This window comes from Engraulis encrasicolus, chromosome 14 (genome assembly GCF_034702125.1).
Source record: "Engraulis encrasicolus isolate BLACKSEA-1 chromosome 14, IST_EnEncr_1.0, whole genome shotgun sequence".
NCBI lineage: Eukaryota > Metazoa > Chordata > Actinopteri > Clupeiformes > Engraulidae > Engraulis > Engraulis encrasicolus.
Genome location: NC_085870.1, coordinates 53,648,969 through 53,664,496, shown reverse-complemented (window position 1 = coordinate 53,664,496; position 15,528 = coordinate 53,648,969). Strand labels below are relative to the sequence as shown.

At 37.8% G+C, this 15,528-nt stretch overlaps 1 protein-coding gene and 1 long non-coding RNA gene across 10 annotated transcripts in view; one reads left to right on the top strand and one right to left on the bottom strand.

Moving 5' to 3' along the window:
- LOC134462898 (uncharacterized) overlaps positions 1-15,528 on the bottom strand; it is a 122,184-nt gene that overhangs the window by 86,282 nt on the left and 20,374 nt on the right. For 2 of the 3 annotated variants that reach the window (XR_010037601.1, XR_010037603.1), the window contains exon 2: positions 5,837-5,957. This is a non-coding gene — a long non-coding RNA (uncharacterized LOC134462898). The remainder of the gene's footprint in view (positions 1-5,836; positions 5,958-15,528) is intronic. The other variant, XR_010037602.1, reaches the window with a different exon arrangement.
- The window catches only part of LOC134462896 (immunoglobulin-like and fibronectin type III domain-containing protein 1), a 33,417-nt gene continuing 19,619 nt past the window's right edge, over positions 1,731-15,528 (top strand). The window contains exons 1-14 of one of the 7 annotated variants that reach the window (XM_063216143.1): positions 1,731-1,930; positions 5,332-5,416; positions 9,329-9,451; positions 9,627-9,766; positions 9,884-9,983; positions 10,099-10,137; positions 10,250-10,280; positions 10,389-10,581; positions 10,685-10,798; positions 12,110-12,284; positions 12,566-12,838; positions 13,284-13,547; positions 13,723-13,764; positions 14,778-14,816. In XM_063216143.1, coding sequence (XP_063072213.1) covers positions 5,368-5,416; positions 9,329-9,451; positions 9,627-9,766; positions 9,884-9,983; positions 10,099-10,137; positions 10,250-10,280; positions 10,389-10,581; positions 10,685-10,798; positions 12,110-12,284; positions 12,566-12,838; positions 13,284-13,547; positions 13,723-13,764; positions 14,778-14,816 — 1,582 coding nt within the window. In that variant the 5' untranslated portion in view covers positions 1,731-1,930; positions 5,332-5,367. The remainder of the gene's footprint in view (positions 1,931-5,331; positions 5,417-9,328; positions 9,452-9,626; positions 9,767-9,883; positions 9,984-10,098; positions 10,138-10,249; positions 10,281-10,388; positions 10,582-10,684; positions 10,799-12,109; positions 12,285-12,565; positions 12,839-13,283; positions 13,548-13,722; positions 13,765-14,777; positions 14,817-15,528) is intronic. The other 6 variants (XM_063216146.1, XM_063216144.1, XM_063216145.1 and 3 more) reach the window with 6 other exon arrangements.

The following is a 15,528-nucleotide window of genomic DNA, read 5'->3' as shown; positions in this document are numbered from 1 at the left end:
ATTCACACTTGCTCGTTCAACCGCCAGCTATGCTGACAATCCATCCATCCATCCTGGAAATCCATGACTAAAAATGCTTTGACACATGGAGCGAGAACACTACGCCAACTGACTGTAATGTAAAGCCCTACAGTAATTTGAGTAGCCAGATCGAATAATCACACCTACGGTAGGCCTTACAGCACTGTGCTACATTTATTTACTTAAAATATAATGTGTTGACATCATTGAACAAGTGTTGAGCAATGGCAATAAGGACCTACTTGGAACAGAGTGTGGACAATTGTGTACCAGCGCTTCACTCTCTTCAATCCCAGCAATCATTCATCATTTAACACTCCAACCAATAAAAACATTTAACCCCACTGTAAGCACAAGTAAGCAACTATCCATAACTTTATTATAATGCAAGCAGGCTGTTGATATTCAAAAAGTATTTGTATGTCTGCCTGTTAGACAGACAAATGTTTTTACTTGGTCTGGGTTTGCAAAGTCATATGCTGTGTAGCAACACATAACGTTAAGAGCTCCTATCATTTTTATGGGCAGGTTGATACAGGATAATCAAAACCTATAGAGGTTGTAGAGAATGCAATCATGATAAAATTCTCCCCAGACATTTCCCAAGTGGCACAGGATATCACTCTCATTCATATCATATTGGTTCACATGAAAACAACCCGCAAAAGACTAAAATGTCCACCAATAAAAGAAATGATTTCAAACCCTGGTTGACAGAAGCCAACGAAGAACCTGTTCACTAATGCAATATACAAAAATATCAGTATGCACAACAACCTTGATGGTCTACTGAGCAGGGGTACTGAATCTACATACCAGTTCATAAAACTACTGTTACGTATGAACACATTTTCTTCTTTTTTATTTAATGCATCATTACACATTGTTGTAATGGTACAGAACATGAAGTACTATATTGGTGTCCTTGCCTACCCTTTCTATTCCTTCCGTATAATGCTAAATGTGATTACAACTTGTACATAGACAGTAAATCATTCCAGGCTAATCTGAGGGTATCAACTGGTATCAACTGCACTGGAGACCACACCTCCTACGTGTTATGCATGTCATGTTTACATGTCTGCCAAACATTACAAGCAGAAAATAATTTTAGCAAGGTCATCTCTGGCAACAATACATTCAATACCAATATGTAAGCTTCTTCATCAGTAGGTGCACTTAAAATCATGAAGCAAAATAAACACTAAGTATATGTATGTTAGTCACATAAAATTATACAATATGAAATAAATTAACCACAATTTATACATGGATTATAATAATAGAGAGATTTAAAAAGGTGAAACTAGAAAAAAATATTTAGAGCACCTTATGTTCATCTACCGCCATTCTAGCTGTAACCATTGCATAGTCTTACCACAAATACTGCACGTTACAGAGTGGTGACATCATACCTACAGCACGCTGGCAAGCCCTCTGTCAACTGCCAACCCCTTATCCGTTCCATGTGCTAGAAATCTGATACCAGGTCCCTCTTTTCCTTTACTTTCAGGATATTGCTGGATGCGAAAATGTAAATTCCTCAAGCATTGAGAATTAAATAGTCTTCTTGGAGACAAAGCGGCCATTCACAACGTTCTGTACGCCTCACAACGGTCAAAATAAGCAGCATCTGTGGATGTACTGTAACATCTCCAATCTCAACACCTGAGTCTCTACTCTAGCTTACCTCTGCCCCCACCTCTGCGTGGCACCTCCACTGAAAGAGATGCAGGGGTGGGCAGGCCACCCATCTCAGTCTCCCTCTCAGAGAACCAGGAATCTGCCTGTTGAATCACAGGCATTCCTAGAAGGATTTATTAGCTTGTTCAACGGGTAGGCAACTTTCAAATATCAGACGGAGCAGCGGTGCAGACAGGAGCTCGAGACGATCTGACAGAAGCACAAGGTAAGTTTATCATCTGTCTGGTGTTGTTAGAGAGGTCATTGAAGATGTTTGATAGATGTCTATAATATGAAAAAAGATGTTCTGTTGTGTGATTTAATAAGTTTAAGTTTGTGTGACTTAATAAGTTTTATTCATAACTTCCTTTGTTGTAATGAGGTTTATGTAGATGGTGCGTTGTAAAGTCCTGGAGATACTCGTCAAATATATATGTAAGCAAATATTTTCAATCTTAATGAGCACTAGCAATTTTATTTCTTCAGGTAGAAATCCAGAAAAAGTCAATGTTTTAAGGGTGTTCTTCAGCAACTGAAATATTTTAAGGCTTGTCAAGAAATTCTAATTGCATAATTAATAGCTACTTATCCAAAACAGTTGATTGAAATGTTGACCATTATATTCTTTAAAAGCAAACGCTGATGATTTTAATAGGCTACCATTGATGGCAGAGAGAGTGTTATAGCCTCAAGTAATGGCATCACACCCTCATGCACTCTTATTTTAGGCACATGATCCGGTGGCTCAACTGCCAAAGCGGCTGACTGCTGTGCGGCTTGCTGGCATCAATATTTTGTGCATGTAGAAATACTAATTTAAGAAAGACAGCTGATTTAAAACGTCATCTTACATGAAATATTTACAAATAATATTATTTTGCATGTAAAATATGCAGAAAAGTTCAATAAGCATGCCCTACAGTTACTATGCACATTTTCTGAAATGTAAAAAAGTAGCACAGGAAGTTAGCAGAAATTGCTGTAGATTAAATATGTAAAATATAAATGAAAAAACTGGAGCAAACTTTTTAATTTTTCAAACAAAACAAAATCAAATATTAAAATGCTGTTATAATAATAATGTCTTGACAAAACAAACATCCTGCTTTCCAGCATGTTTGGTTTAAAAAATGCACTATTATTCTTCACCTCTTGACTGCAATGTTCATAAAGCCTGAGCCTCTGAACCCAGTATAGCATCTTTCTCCTCTGGTGATCACTACTGGTGCACCTCAACAGCAGTGATTCAATTATGGTTTAGAAAAAACAAAAAGCTGTCTACAACTAAGCAACCCTTCCTATCACAACCCTACGTACCATTAAAGAAGGGAAACTGCCATACTATAAAAATTCTTCACATTAGCTCATCCATTGACCATAACAACATTTTCACAGCGCTACCTTGTAAAACAGGGGAAACCGTAATCTATTACAAGGGCAGCTGAGCACTCAGCCTCCCTGTCACCCCCCCCCCCCCCCCCCTTCAGTCACATTCAGTGTGCTTGACAAACTAACATAGTATCAGTAATGGCCACTGCAGGGAATGCGTTCGCCACAGACCCGATGTGCTCATCTCCTGGGCCACACTAGCAGGTGGATCTGTTAAACCTGAGCGTGCAGAGGGGACCCCGTTACCATAAAACTCAACCCCCCTAGAGCCAAGCACTCATCTCCCCGTACTAAGTGTCCTGTCATTTGGCTCACTGGCTCACTTTCAACCATTAAGCCAAGCCAAGTAAGGAGTTCAGACTAGCCAGTTCACATGGAGGGCGGTGCTCCAAATTTACACTTTGCAAGTTTGATCAACTAAAGCTTAACACGGTCTTTACGAGACAACGGATATCTACTCCACAAACCGTGTGGTTGTATGGATTAGTGTCTTTTAACACCTCCTACATTTAAGTAGATTGTGAAGATAAGTAGGTAACACTTTATTTTAATGTTACATCTATTAGCACTAATACATACAATGTGCCTGTATAAGTAACTTGTAAGGCATGTAAGCAAAATAAAACATTTGTAAGGCATGTATTCACGTATGTCTTGTTCATTCACAATAAGGTATTTATTACCAATTTAACCTTAGTAAGGACCAAGTAGGCCTGAGCTTTTGCTTAGTACATGCCTTACAAGTTACTTATGCAGGCATTAACGTTGAATGTATTAGTGCTAAGATATGTAACACTAGAATAAAGTGTTCAACACAGCTTTTTCTTCTAAATGCCTTTCATTCGTTGATGTCAATATGATGTCAATATTTGTTCTGCTAATGCCAAAGCAAAGCTTTTCTCATTTTCCCATTCATCCATACATTAATTCATTTGTGCATTCATGTATTTACCCCACTATATATATAATATATATATATATATATAATTTTTTTTTAATGCAGGAGCACTAAAATATGGCAAAAAAACTGAGATTGGACATCTCAGGTGCTTAAACTTTCTGCACGAGACCGATCCCTGGTGGGTGGGGGTAGACTTGAAAAAATCTTCTGAACAACAAGTCAGTGGTGATTTATATGCATGACGTGACATTTGTGATGGCCTGATCAGAGTTTTATGTGCCATGTGACGTACGATATCAGGTGTCAAAATAACTTGCTATAGTATGCAAAAACCCTAGGCCTGAACCCACCACGAGGCGTACTATATGTCAACCGGTTTAAATTACCTGAAATACATGGGATATTAAATTAGAATCTTTATTTATCTGTCTAGGTTTTAGTCGGACAGACCTTATGACATGAAGAAGCTATCCATTTAATGCATTTAACTGCTAGACCTCTCATGGTGTTAACATGTGACAAAAACTTCTGCATGCAAAAATCTTATTACAAAAAAGAGTTTTTAGACAACATTTTTAGACCAAGATGAAAGCGCAATACATGGGAAAATGCCTGCATGCTTGTAAAAGGCCTTAAACGGTCCTGTGTCATAACAACGGTTTATTACTTCTTGAGCAGTCTTTTTAGGCAAAAGAGAAGACACTGGAAGCAAGAAATAAATATCATGTCAGTCATATAAGAACCTTCACTACAGAGAAAATAAAAATTGGAGGAGTGTGCAAGCTGCCATCTCTTGTTGTGGCCTTGGCTTTCTGCATGAGTATTCAAGAGACCACAAGCCTTAATACCACTGTGGACTGGCTGGTGCACTTCCTCTTTTCTCACCTAAGATTTAGTGTACTCCTCAACAAGCGGAGGGATTACTCAAACCATGTCAGCATGGCATTCCTGCGCCAGATGGATCACCCCCGATCCGCAAAAAGATAGATGGCGGCCACAGTGCACTTGTATAAGTCACTGTACAGTAAGACAGATGGATTGGTAGGTCGGAAGGGGCCAGGTATTTAAGGACAACTGTCTATGTTCTTTCATGGCTTTATTTCACATAAGCACATGCGTTTCCCAAATGGAGACACTGTCCTTGCTGCAACAATTGTATCTTCTTTAATAATAATAATAATAATAATAATAATAATAATAATAATAATAATGTGAACGAAACATTATGCCACATTTATGTACTTCTGCCTTTTATAAATTTGGTTATGAACAAAGAATAATAAATTGTCTTGTATACATTACATCTAAAAAAACCAACATTTCACTTTTTTATACAGAAAATATTCTGGACGTAGCACTTGAAGCACCTCAAGATGTGGAAAAGGAAATCAAAAGCGTCAGACCAGAGTGCCGATGGGCAAGGTAAGCCAAACTACCAGTACTACAGCAAGCACTTTAGGAAATGCATACATCTGAAATCACATCCACATGTTACATTGTGTACACCTCGCGTTAGTGTCTTGATTCATTGACATCATGCTTGCCTTGAGTCAAGGCAGGAAGGTACATGTATAGTCTTTAGTGTCCACCACTGGTTACAGTAGGTAGTAACTGTCCATGGGTTTGGAAGTGAACATTTACTGTATTTTTATCAGCCTTCTATCTTCTTTATTTGTGAAAAAAGATAAATTAGTTATTAAAATATGAAGTGATGGTTAGTGATGACCACTTGGGCTATTTTTTCTTGACAATTGCTGAAAATGTCTAGTGTGCATTTGTTGAGATTTCTGTGGTGTCTTTGTTTCTAAATAATGTGGTTATTATTAGCGTACTGCAACATACCTGATGTTAATATGAGCGCGGCATACCTGCTGCTAACATGAGCATGATTGGCCAGTGTGAGGACAATGTCCAGAACAGCCAGCGGGTGGAGTGCTGTGATAGGACTTGAATTCACCTCCATCTGTACGAAAGACAAACAGTGCAAGAATGCAAGATTTATTGTTATATATAGCACATTGAAACAGAATATAACAGTTGCTCATTGTTACATGAGGAAAAAAAATGAATGGCACACAGTATAGTATGCTGAGGAACATCAGCCAACTTTTCCACCCAAAGAAGTTTCTAAGTATGAAGTTGAGCATTTTCAGAATTTTCAGATGCCTGTCTGCTACCCAAGAAGTTCCGTTGCAAAAGGACATATACACCATCTTTGACTTTTGCATTTCATTATTAGAAATGACTAGAAGTCCTATCATCTATTTGTGAATTCTTGTCATTAAAATTTGGAGATCATACTTTTTAAACCTGATATAAAATGCATTTTGTAATGCAATGCAATGGAATGCCCAATACAAAAATATAAAATTTCCCAAAATGTTGCAAAATGGATAAGCCCAGCCACAACAGTGGTTGCAAACATGAACATTCTTCAGACACATTATCAAGAAGCCAATCTCAGATAAAACATGAAACATTCTAATTCAATTAATTTATACGATAGGTCCATTTGAGATCATTTTACATATCATGAAAATATATACAAAGGTCAAGGCACATGATGCTGTTTCCAAAACTGGACACTGGAGTGATGTGTTGTAAAATTGGAGGTGCCATTTCATTGTACCCTTTTTGACACATATAAAAACTAAAATTACATCTTCTTTTAATATACAGTATGACATTTAAAACTTATAACTTATGAAAATGATATCATGCAACTGGTCCACAAAAGGCTGCCTAGCCTCGTGACCTAAAAAGCATGTGTTGCCACTGACTGCAGCGTAGATCTGACTCTAACCACACAGAAATCATGTAATGTGCAATTTCTTAATTATTATTAACAATTAATGAGTGGGTTGTGGGAAAATGCTTCAACCTGGTGGAGCTAGAACCATCATTCATTATCAATTGTGTTATAACACGATGCAAAACCTATAGTCTACATGGTTTAAATTAACACAACAATTTGCCTATAATGTCCTAAATGAATCTCCTCCAGTAATTCCAAGCTTTCTTTATTCACTTGGATTCTGTCTTCTTTCATGGACTCCTGAAGGCAATTGGGGTTGAAGAACTTGGTGATGCAAAGCATGCATACGCAACTCAGAGTGGCCCATCATATTGCCAAAACAGCAAGTAGGGCCTACTACTAAATAGCTTCTCAGGGGATGAGTTAACTAATCTATATTTAAGTAGAAACCTGAGGGGCAAAACAGTGCTTTCAGCGTACTGTACCACATAGCATTGTATGCTGCTTCCCATCATGTTTACTTCAGGACATTCCGATTCAAAACAATGGAGCAACTAATTTTGACACACTTGCTTGTGTCACATCTTAAACAATAGCAAGAGGTTTTTGCAAAACTTCTCTAACAGACAAGTGTGTGCAATAAAGAGTTGTTGCCAGTAGCCTATTACATGTATTGGCATATTTCGATGTCTTCTGAATGTCACATTTTGATGTGTCCACATAATTTCACAAAGCAGGTCCTGCACAAGTGAAAAAAATATAAAAGGAAAGGTACGAAAGGAGTCAGATATTGCAACAACATATCTGAACTGGTTCCCAAGCATGCATAATATGCCATCTCATCTCATTTAATCTATTTGTAAAAGATCATGTGCAAGTACATGATCAATTACCAGCTAAGTATGACATTACCTGTCTCACTTCCACTAAGGCATGTCAGAATGAATCAAATTTGTTCCCTCTGTAAAACAAATTTGAGTTGAATAACGCCTGCAACATTAGCAACATTAACAATGCTTGATGTACCTTCAGACTGGGGGTATTCACAAGATTTGGGCAAGGAACATGTTGCCTGTATGTTGTGCGTTTCCGCTTTACTTTGTGAGCTCACACGAGGGTCTGGAGGATTTTCAGATTTGCCCTGACTGCTCCCGATCCAAAATGCAGTAGAACCAATAAGGATTGCGGAATTTTCAGAGATGTGACGTTGTCAAAGTTTAAACGTAGTGGAGAAGGAACAAAAAGTGAAAACTGACACTTGTTTCAGATAACAATTAGCCGCTTGCATGGACTGATCTAACAACATTGTCATTTCAACTGTATTTTCAAATCTGTGAGTAGTTTAAGTAGCAATTTATTAAACGTCAGACAAGTGGTTTCCCAAAATCACATGCCAGGATTTTTAGATAAAACCATATCTTTGCCTAACTAAGCTTATGGTGTATCTCCAGATTAATGTTCATGGAGCAAGGCGGAGCATTGAGACAGAGTCAAGTTAAGGAACATGTTCAAGCAATAACAAATATGATAAACAAAGCTATTTTATTCTTTCTGTTCACAATACGGACAACATCCAAACATTGTGCGTAAAAACACATTCTTTTTCAGCATGGGTTCACTTAATAAGTCCCTATTCTATGGTAGTAATAGCCTGGGAACACCCATACTGCCTTTAGTTCAACACAATCGTTTCGATCTGAAAGACTAATCTCACTTGTGATTAGGTCTGGTGGTAACCAGGCAATGGTAGTAGTAGGATAGGAAGACATTAATTTGAATTGAATTGAATCATATTGCATTCAACTTACATTCCTCTGTTTGCCTGAACTTAAATGACAGACATACATACCACAAACAGCAGATTTTATGGAGTAGACTATGTTTAGCAACTTGGAAAGCATGTGGCTACACTATAAATGTGATTTATGGGCATGCATATTTTTAAACCCACATTTATGACTGATGGTTTGATCACACATACATACTTGACTTAAGAGACATACGCTTCTTATACTGAGCCACTATTTAGTAAATACATTGTTTTGCTTTCCATATATTTTTACATTACAGCACCTGTGTTACATGTGTTCACCATGCTTTGCAGCAAAATACACCATCTTGCCAGTAGGTCATGCTTTCACAAAATGTCATTGTAAGTTACTTGTGCTTAAAATTGTGGGAAGTTAAGTGATACATGGAGAGTAAATAAAAAATAACACCTGACTGTACATATTGGCATTCTACAGAGTTGCAAATGAGGCTTTCTTTGACCCCTTCTGTGATCAGATCGCAAATCACTAAAATAGGAATTTTAGCGATGATATGGACTGTACCAAGTGGGTCTGATTTGGTGCAAAGTGCTACATACTGCTACATTACTGAAAATCGTCATAAAATGAAGAGGAAGTGTTGTATTTTTTCCTGATTGGTTCCTGACTTTTTAGATCCTTAACATAGCACAACTAACAAGAACAACAAGGGAATGTCAAAAACACATGCATGCACACACACAAAGGCATGTGCTACCTATTTAAGTTATCTACTGTAAAAGACTTAATGTATGTCTATTCTGTCATTAGTGGGCTTCAAAAAGAAGTCCAGCGTCCCGGGGGTGATGATCACACAATGGGTGGAGGAGCTTCCTGAAGGAAAGACGCACCCTGACTTCACACGTAAACCCATTGCCTTAACCATTCAAGAAGGTACGTTTAATAGTGTGAAAATGTGTAATCTTCTGCCTCAATTAATTTCCGTTGCGACCAACAGTCGTCTTTGAAGTCATCTCACATCTCTTCAATGAGTTCCGCGGGAAACTCAGTATGTGTAACGCTCACATTACCATGGCATATTAACTGCTATGCCCATAATTCCACACAGGAAAACTCGCCATTTTCAGAGCCAAAGTCACCGGAGAACCAACACCAACAGTCACATGGGATCGCAATAATGGAAAGATGGATGATAAAGAAAAATATATAACAAAATATGATCCAAACTCTCTTGAGCACACTCTTGAGGCAAGTATGAATGGAAAACAGAAACAGACCCAATGGTACAAAAAGGTAAAAAAGAAAAAAAAATCTGGGTGATAAAGTTTATATGTGTGATGATGAAAATATATTTTTCATTTACAGATGCCAAATATTAAACCAGATCAAGCAGACACCTACAAATGTTATGCAAATAATGAATTTGGAAGGGCAGTTGTTACTGTAATGCTTAATGTCATTGCAGGTGAGAAAGAAAACTAATCTTACCGAATACATTTTCTTGTGAATATTGCCATAAAATGTTATGAAACAAAAACTAACCTGACAGCCAACCAAATAATATGTATGGTCATTTTCAGTTGGTTTCCAGAAGAACAAGGCCTTACAGCAAGCTGAGGGTACGTGTCTACAGGGTCTTCATTTAGTCTTCATAAGTATACATTATTTACCAATATGGAAAGTAATATGGAATGGATTCTGCTAACAATTCTGTATTATTTCCTCATTTAGTCAAAATAGAAAAACCGGTGCTGAGAAAAAGGTATGTCTCTCACATCCAGAAAATATGAAGTCAAATTCTTCTTTGTTCATGTTCAACTTAAAATATCTTTCTGATGCAACTGCTTTTACACTTGCATGTGTTACTTAGTAAAATAAAGCCAAGGCAAGAGGAGGAAAAGAAGAAAGATGGTGAACTCGATCCAAAGTTCTGGGAGCTGTTGATAAGTGCTGACAAGAAGGATTATGAGAGTCTATGCGCTGAGTATGGCGTCACAGATTTCCGCTGGATGTTGAAAAAACTGAATGAAATGAAGAAAGAAAGAGAAGAGGAGCAGGCACAGGTAAGACTCTGACATGTCTTTTTTGATGCTGAGATTTTTTTATAAAGGCCACTGTTTTAAGTGTATGTTTTTTTAATCCACATCTCTTTACAATTTTCCACAGTTTATCAAAAGCATTGAAAATCTAAAACCAATTCGAGTCGGTGCATCTGGAACTGCATCATTTGAGCTTGAGATGGACCTTATAGATGCACATAGCCGGATATTTGTCTACAAGGTAAGGGAAAAAAACAGACATGTGTTCAATCTTCCTCAATGACACGCCAGCACAAACGACACAGTGGAGGAATTGCAAAGATAGATGATGATTTTCTCATCTGACTGTCACAAAATAGTTGAAATAGCAGACAGCTAGCTGATGCGGCCTTAGGCGTTTGGATGCACTCCACAAGGGTGAGTATACTCAGCATAACTCAACTGCTATCACTAGAGGGCAACATAAACCCATGAAGAGCCCCTCTAATTTAAACCTCTCATCAGGTTCTTGCTTTGAGCAGACCAGTTGTACACTACTCTGGTATGGATTCTATGGCTACAGTTAGTATCCTGCCATTTCATTACTTTGATAACACTTCATTACAGTGTCCTTGTTAAATGAATTGGCTACAGTGGAACTAAACAACTGTATGTGACATCATGTAACATTTCAAAATGCATTAATATGACATTGAAAAATGAAAGGAATAAAGGAATGTCGCCCATTGATACCCTATAAGCCCATGCGTGTTCCATATAAGTCTGCATCAATTTTCCACTATGGGAATACCCACGTTGGGCATTAATGATTTCCAGTAGAAAAAGAATTTCCTTTCAAAGTGTAAGTTTGCTCACAAAACAATACATTAAACTATAGTTTGCATTAAATGGTATAGGAGTTACCCTCACTAAGATATGCAGTTTTTTCAATTAATGTTAAAATGTGTTAGTTCACTACATTAAACCTGGGGAAACTCAGGCCAAGGGGCCACACGTGGCCCACTGAGCCATTCCATGTGGCGGGAATGAAATAGCGAACAGGTTATAGAGTATGAGTATGTACGTTATTTTTGGCGCTTCTGACACTTCGGTCAGTGTTGTACTGCAGAGTGGCCCTTGGAGCAATTGCCCACCCCTGCTCTAAAGCATTTCCTAGTTAGCATGCATGCCATTTTACCTGCATTGTCATGGGGTGAACCACTTACCGTAATCCCACATGTACTGTACACAAAGCTATTTTATGAAAATAATCAGTTTATGTTACTTTAAAGGTATCTTCTTTTCAGCTGTCCCGTGACTGTATGAACCTAAGCAGATGGAACTCACAAATAAAAGTCATTTGTATACAATAAAAAATATCTGTGTTGGTAACGAAACTATGTAACTAAAAAAAGTAATGGACCCCAAAATAAAAATAAAAAATAATAAAATTTCATAAAATTTAACTTTCACTTATTGTGAATCTGTGTTGCTTAGAGTTTTTGTTGCGATCATTCCTTGCCGCTACATTTTACTTTTCCTGTTATTGAAATGTTGAAAATGTTTTGTGTAGGATGGTGAGATGGTTCCATTCAGCATAACCTCGGAAGAAGATGATGAAGTCAAGCATGAACTGAAAAATGTTGGAAAGAAATATAAATTCACCATACGCGATCTTCTGCCTGATGATGCTGGTCTTTATCAGATGGATGTTGAGGGTGTCACAGTTTTTTCAACAGAATTCAAAAGTATGTATATACAAGCAGTGACATCAACTAAAATACTGTATGTATTACCACACTGAATTAACCATACAGACATAATAACATGATTAATATTTCCTATAAATCACCAAAAGTACAGTTAATTGGTTTTAGGGTTACATTAAGGGGGTGTTAACAGTTAGACCATCCAACAAATCCTCTATGTTTTGAAAATCTTTAGCAGTAGAATTTGAAAAAAATAAAAAACTAGCCTACTTTTCTAAATAAGTAATTCCATCTTTTTATTCCATATTTCAATATTACAGTTCCCATGGTGGACTTTTTGGTTAAGATCCAAGAGGTGAAGGCGATAGAGAGAGAAGACGCTGTTTTCGAGTGTGTCTTGTCAAACCCCTTCTCAAGGATTGCCTGGTTTGGCAAGGGTGCACCACTGGAAGCTGGCGAGAAGTTTGACATTCTTGTGTCGGAGGACAAGCTCATCCACAAACTAGTGGTTAAAGATTGCATGATGGTAGACAAAGGCATCTATGCAGCCTGCGCTGGAATAAAGTCCTGTAATGCTTTCCTGGTTGTGGAACGTAAGTACTCGTTTAGAGGTTTTTTTAATATTCATTTGACAGACCATGTTGCCCGTATGCAAATCCATCAAAAAAAAATTACACTTTTCATAAGTGGATCTTCTCCATGTCTGCCATTTTAATTATCAGTCATCAACATCTTTGTACTTACTGTACTTTGGTCAGACCAGAATATCAGTACATTACTTAGTAAATATTAATGAAAAGATAACATTTGTTAATGGGCAGAAAACATGCCTTGGACGCCCTCCTTTTTTGATGATACTGTTTTTCCCCACACAAAGAGCACCTTCAAGATCTTTTACAACTATTCCTGGGCACTTTGGAGTTTTTCTTCACTTCAGGGCAGAACATTTTTTGAAAAGCCAGAAAATAAAATAAAACATATTGCCAAAATATTTCAGATAGAAATTAAGATCTCTACAATCTATTTCACTCTGAACAGCTGACCCTACGCCAGGGCAAGTTGGCAAAAAGAAGGCGCGGAAGACCACTCAGGCCGGTGGCTCAGGGATAGATTTGGAAAAGATCGCCAAGGAGCAACAGGAGAAGCTCACGAAAGACAGGGAGACCATTAAAGAGGCAGTGCAAGCTGCAAAGGAGGCCCCCCCACCTCCAAAAGAGCCCACACCACCCCCACCCCCAAGTGATGATTCCGGTAAGGCAGCGCCACCTCCTCCTGCGCCACCAGTTGAAGAGAAAATTGAAGGTAAGACTTAGAATTAGTGCCATTAGTGCTATTAACACACAGCATTGGAATATGGTTGCACTTCTAACCTATGAAATTACATTCTAGCTTGTGAAACTTGAACATATGCAGTTGCAGCAAAATGCTTTGTATTTTCTACCTGATGCCATCATTAATCGCAATACTATTCAAACAGTCCCCAAAAAGCCTGAGCCAAAACCTGAGGCTCCAGCCGTGGGTAAGATGATTTAGGCTGTTTTCAGCTGCATGATTGGCATTACTTAATCATGAAAGCCATTTGAAAAACAATGGCCTTTCCTGTTGTGAAACGTGTTTGGTGGGTATTGAACTATCAGGAAATGCCGTAAAAAAGTGGTGTTGAATGTCAACTCAATCATGAAAGCCATTTGAAAAACAATGGCTTGTTGTTGCTGTGAAAAGTGTTTCATTGTTATGCATTGTGAAGTACTGCAGTTAGGAGTAGCAGCAGTAGATGTAGTAATGAATTATTAGATGTGTAAAAATGCTAACATTTTTTTTGCCAGCAATCCCCAAGATTGCTGTGCTAATCAAGACACAATTTGAAGCTCATGTCACAGACAAAAAAATGAATAGGCCATTTGGAAAAGATCAGTAATTTGAATAAGAAGAATAAGAATTAGTATTTCAGAATACATTTGAATTTAAGTATTTTGCTGATGCTCTTATCCATATTGACCAGAATAATGAGCAAAGCACACCCATGTGGCATACTGTACTAAAGTTGCCTATGACAAGGTTATTATACAGTAACTTACATGCAGTGAGGCATATTGACGAGGTTGTCAAAGATGTAGTATGTGTCTAAAACAAAAACAAAATTTTTTTTGACTGTTTTTGTCTGAGGAATGAGCAGTAAGAGAAATAGATGTGTCCTTACAGTAGTTTCACTTTTCAATGGGTTATGCTATTTGTTTCTTTTGTCTGTTCCTTCTTTTGTGTGTTTAATTGTTGTTCGTGGGTTCTTTTCCAGCATTTGTCCATTTGCTTGAAAAAAAGTTGACAGCAATACATACACTATACTTCTATTCAGATAACATTTTCTGCAATGACAAAGAATTCCTTTAAATGAAAGGGACCTTGTGAATGTGGGCATGGTCTGTGATCACATTATAGCATTAGCTGTAGCTTACATTCTAAAAATCCTTGTGATGTCCATTAAACTTAATTCAACACTTTTTATCCAACTGTTGTGGCGGTGGTGCTCCTCAGCCAAAGTAATAGAGCCAAAACCTGAGGCTCCAGCTGTGGGTAAGATGATTTAGGCTGTTATATGGCTGCATGGTTGTCATTACTCAATCATGAAAGCCATTTGAAAAACAATGGCTTTTCCTGTTGTGGAATGTGTATGGTGGGAAATGAACTATCAGGAAATACAGTAGAAGATGTGGCGAATGTCATCACTTAATCATGAAAGCCATTTGAAAAACAATGGCTTATTGTTGTGGAACATGTTTGGTGGGTATTGAACTATCAAAGTGGTGAATGTCATCACTCAATTAAGAAAACCATTTGAAAAACAATGACTTTTCTGCTTGTGGAATGTGTTTGGTGGGTAGTACTGAACGATCAGAAAGTACAGTAGAAGATATAGCAAATGTCATCACTTAATCTTGAAAGCCATTTGAAAATAATGGCTTTTTGTCGTTGTGGAAAGTGTTTCATGGACATGCATTGCAAATTACAGGGTTTTCACACCTGGTCCCTTTCATACCATATAAGCGAACTCCTGTGACTCAGCATTTCCTGTGCATATGAACGCTCCAAAGTGTACCCAGTCCCCTCAGAAGTGAACCGTATTGAGACCTTTATTGACATGGTCTCAGTACAGTTCGCTTATGAGTCTTAAGAAGTTATGCTTGTGACTAGGTGTGCGCTTAATCACTAGGTAGGGCTTTTAAGGACTGGGTGTAATTAAAAAGAGGACTGGCACACCATACATGTCTAATGGTAGGCCTACAAG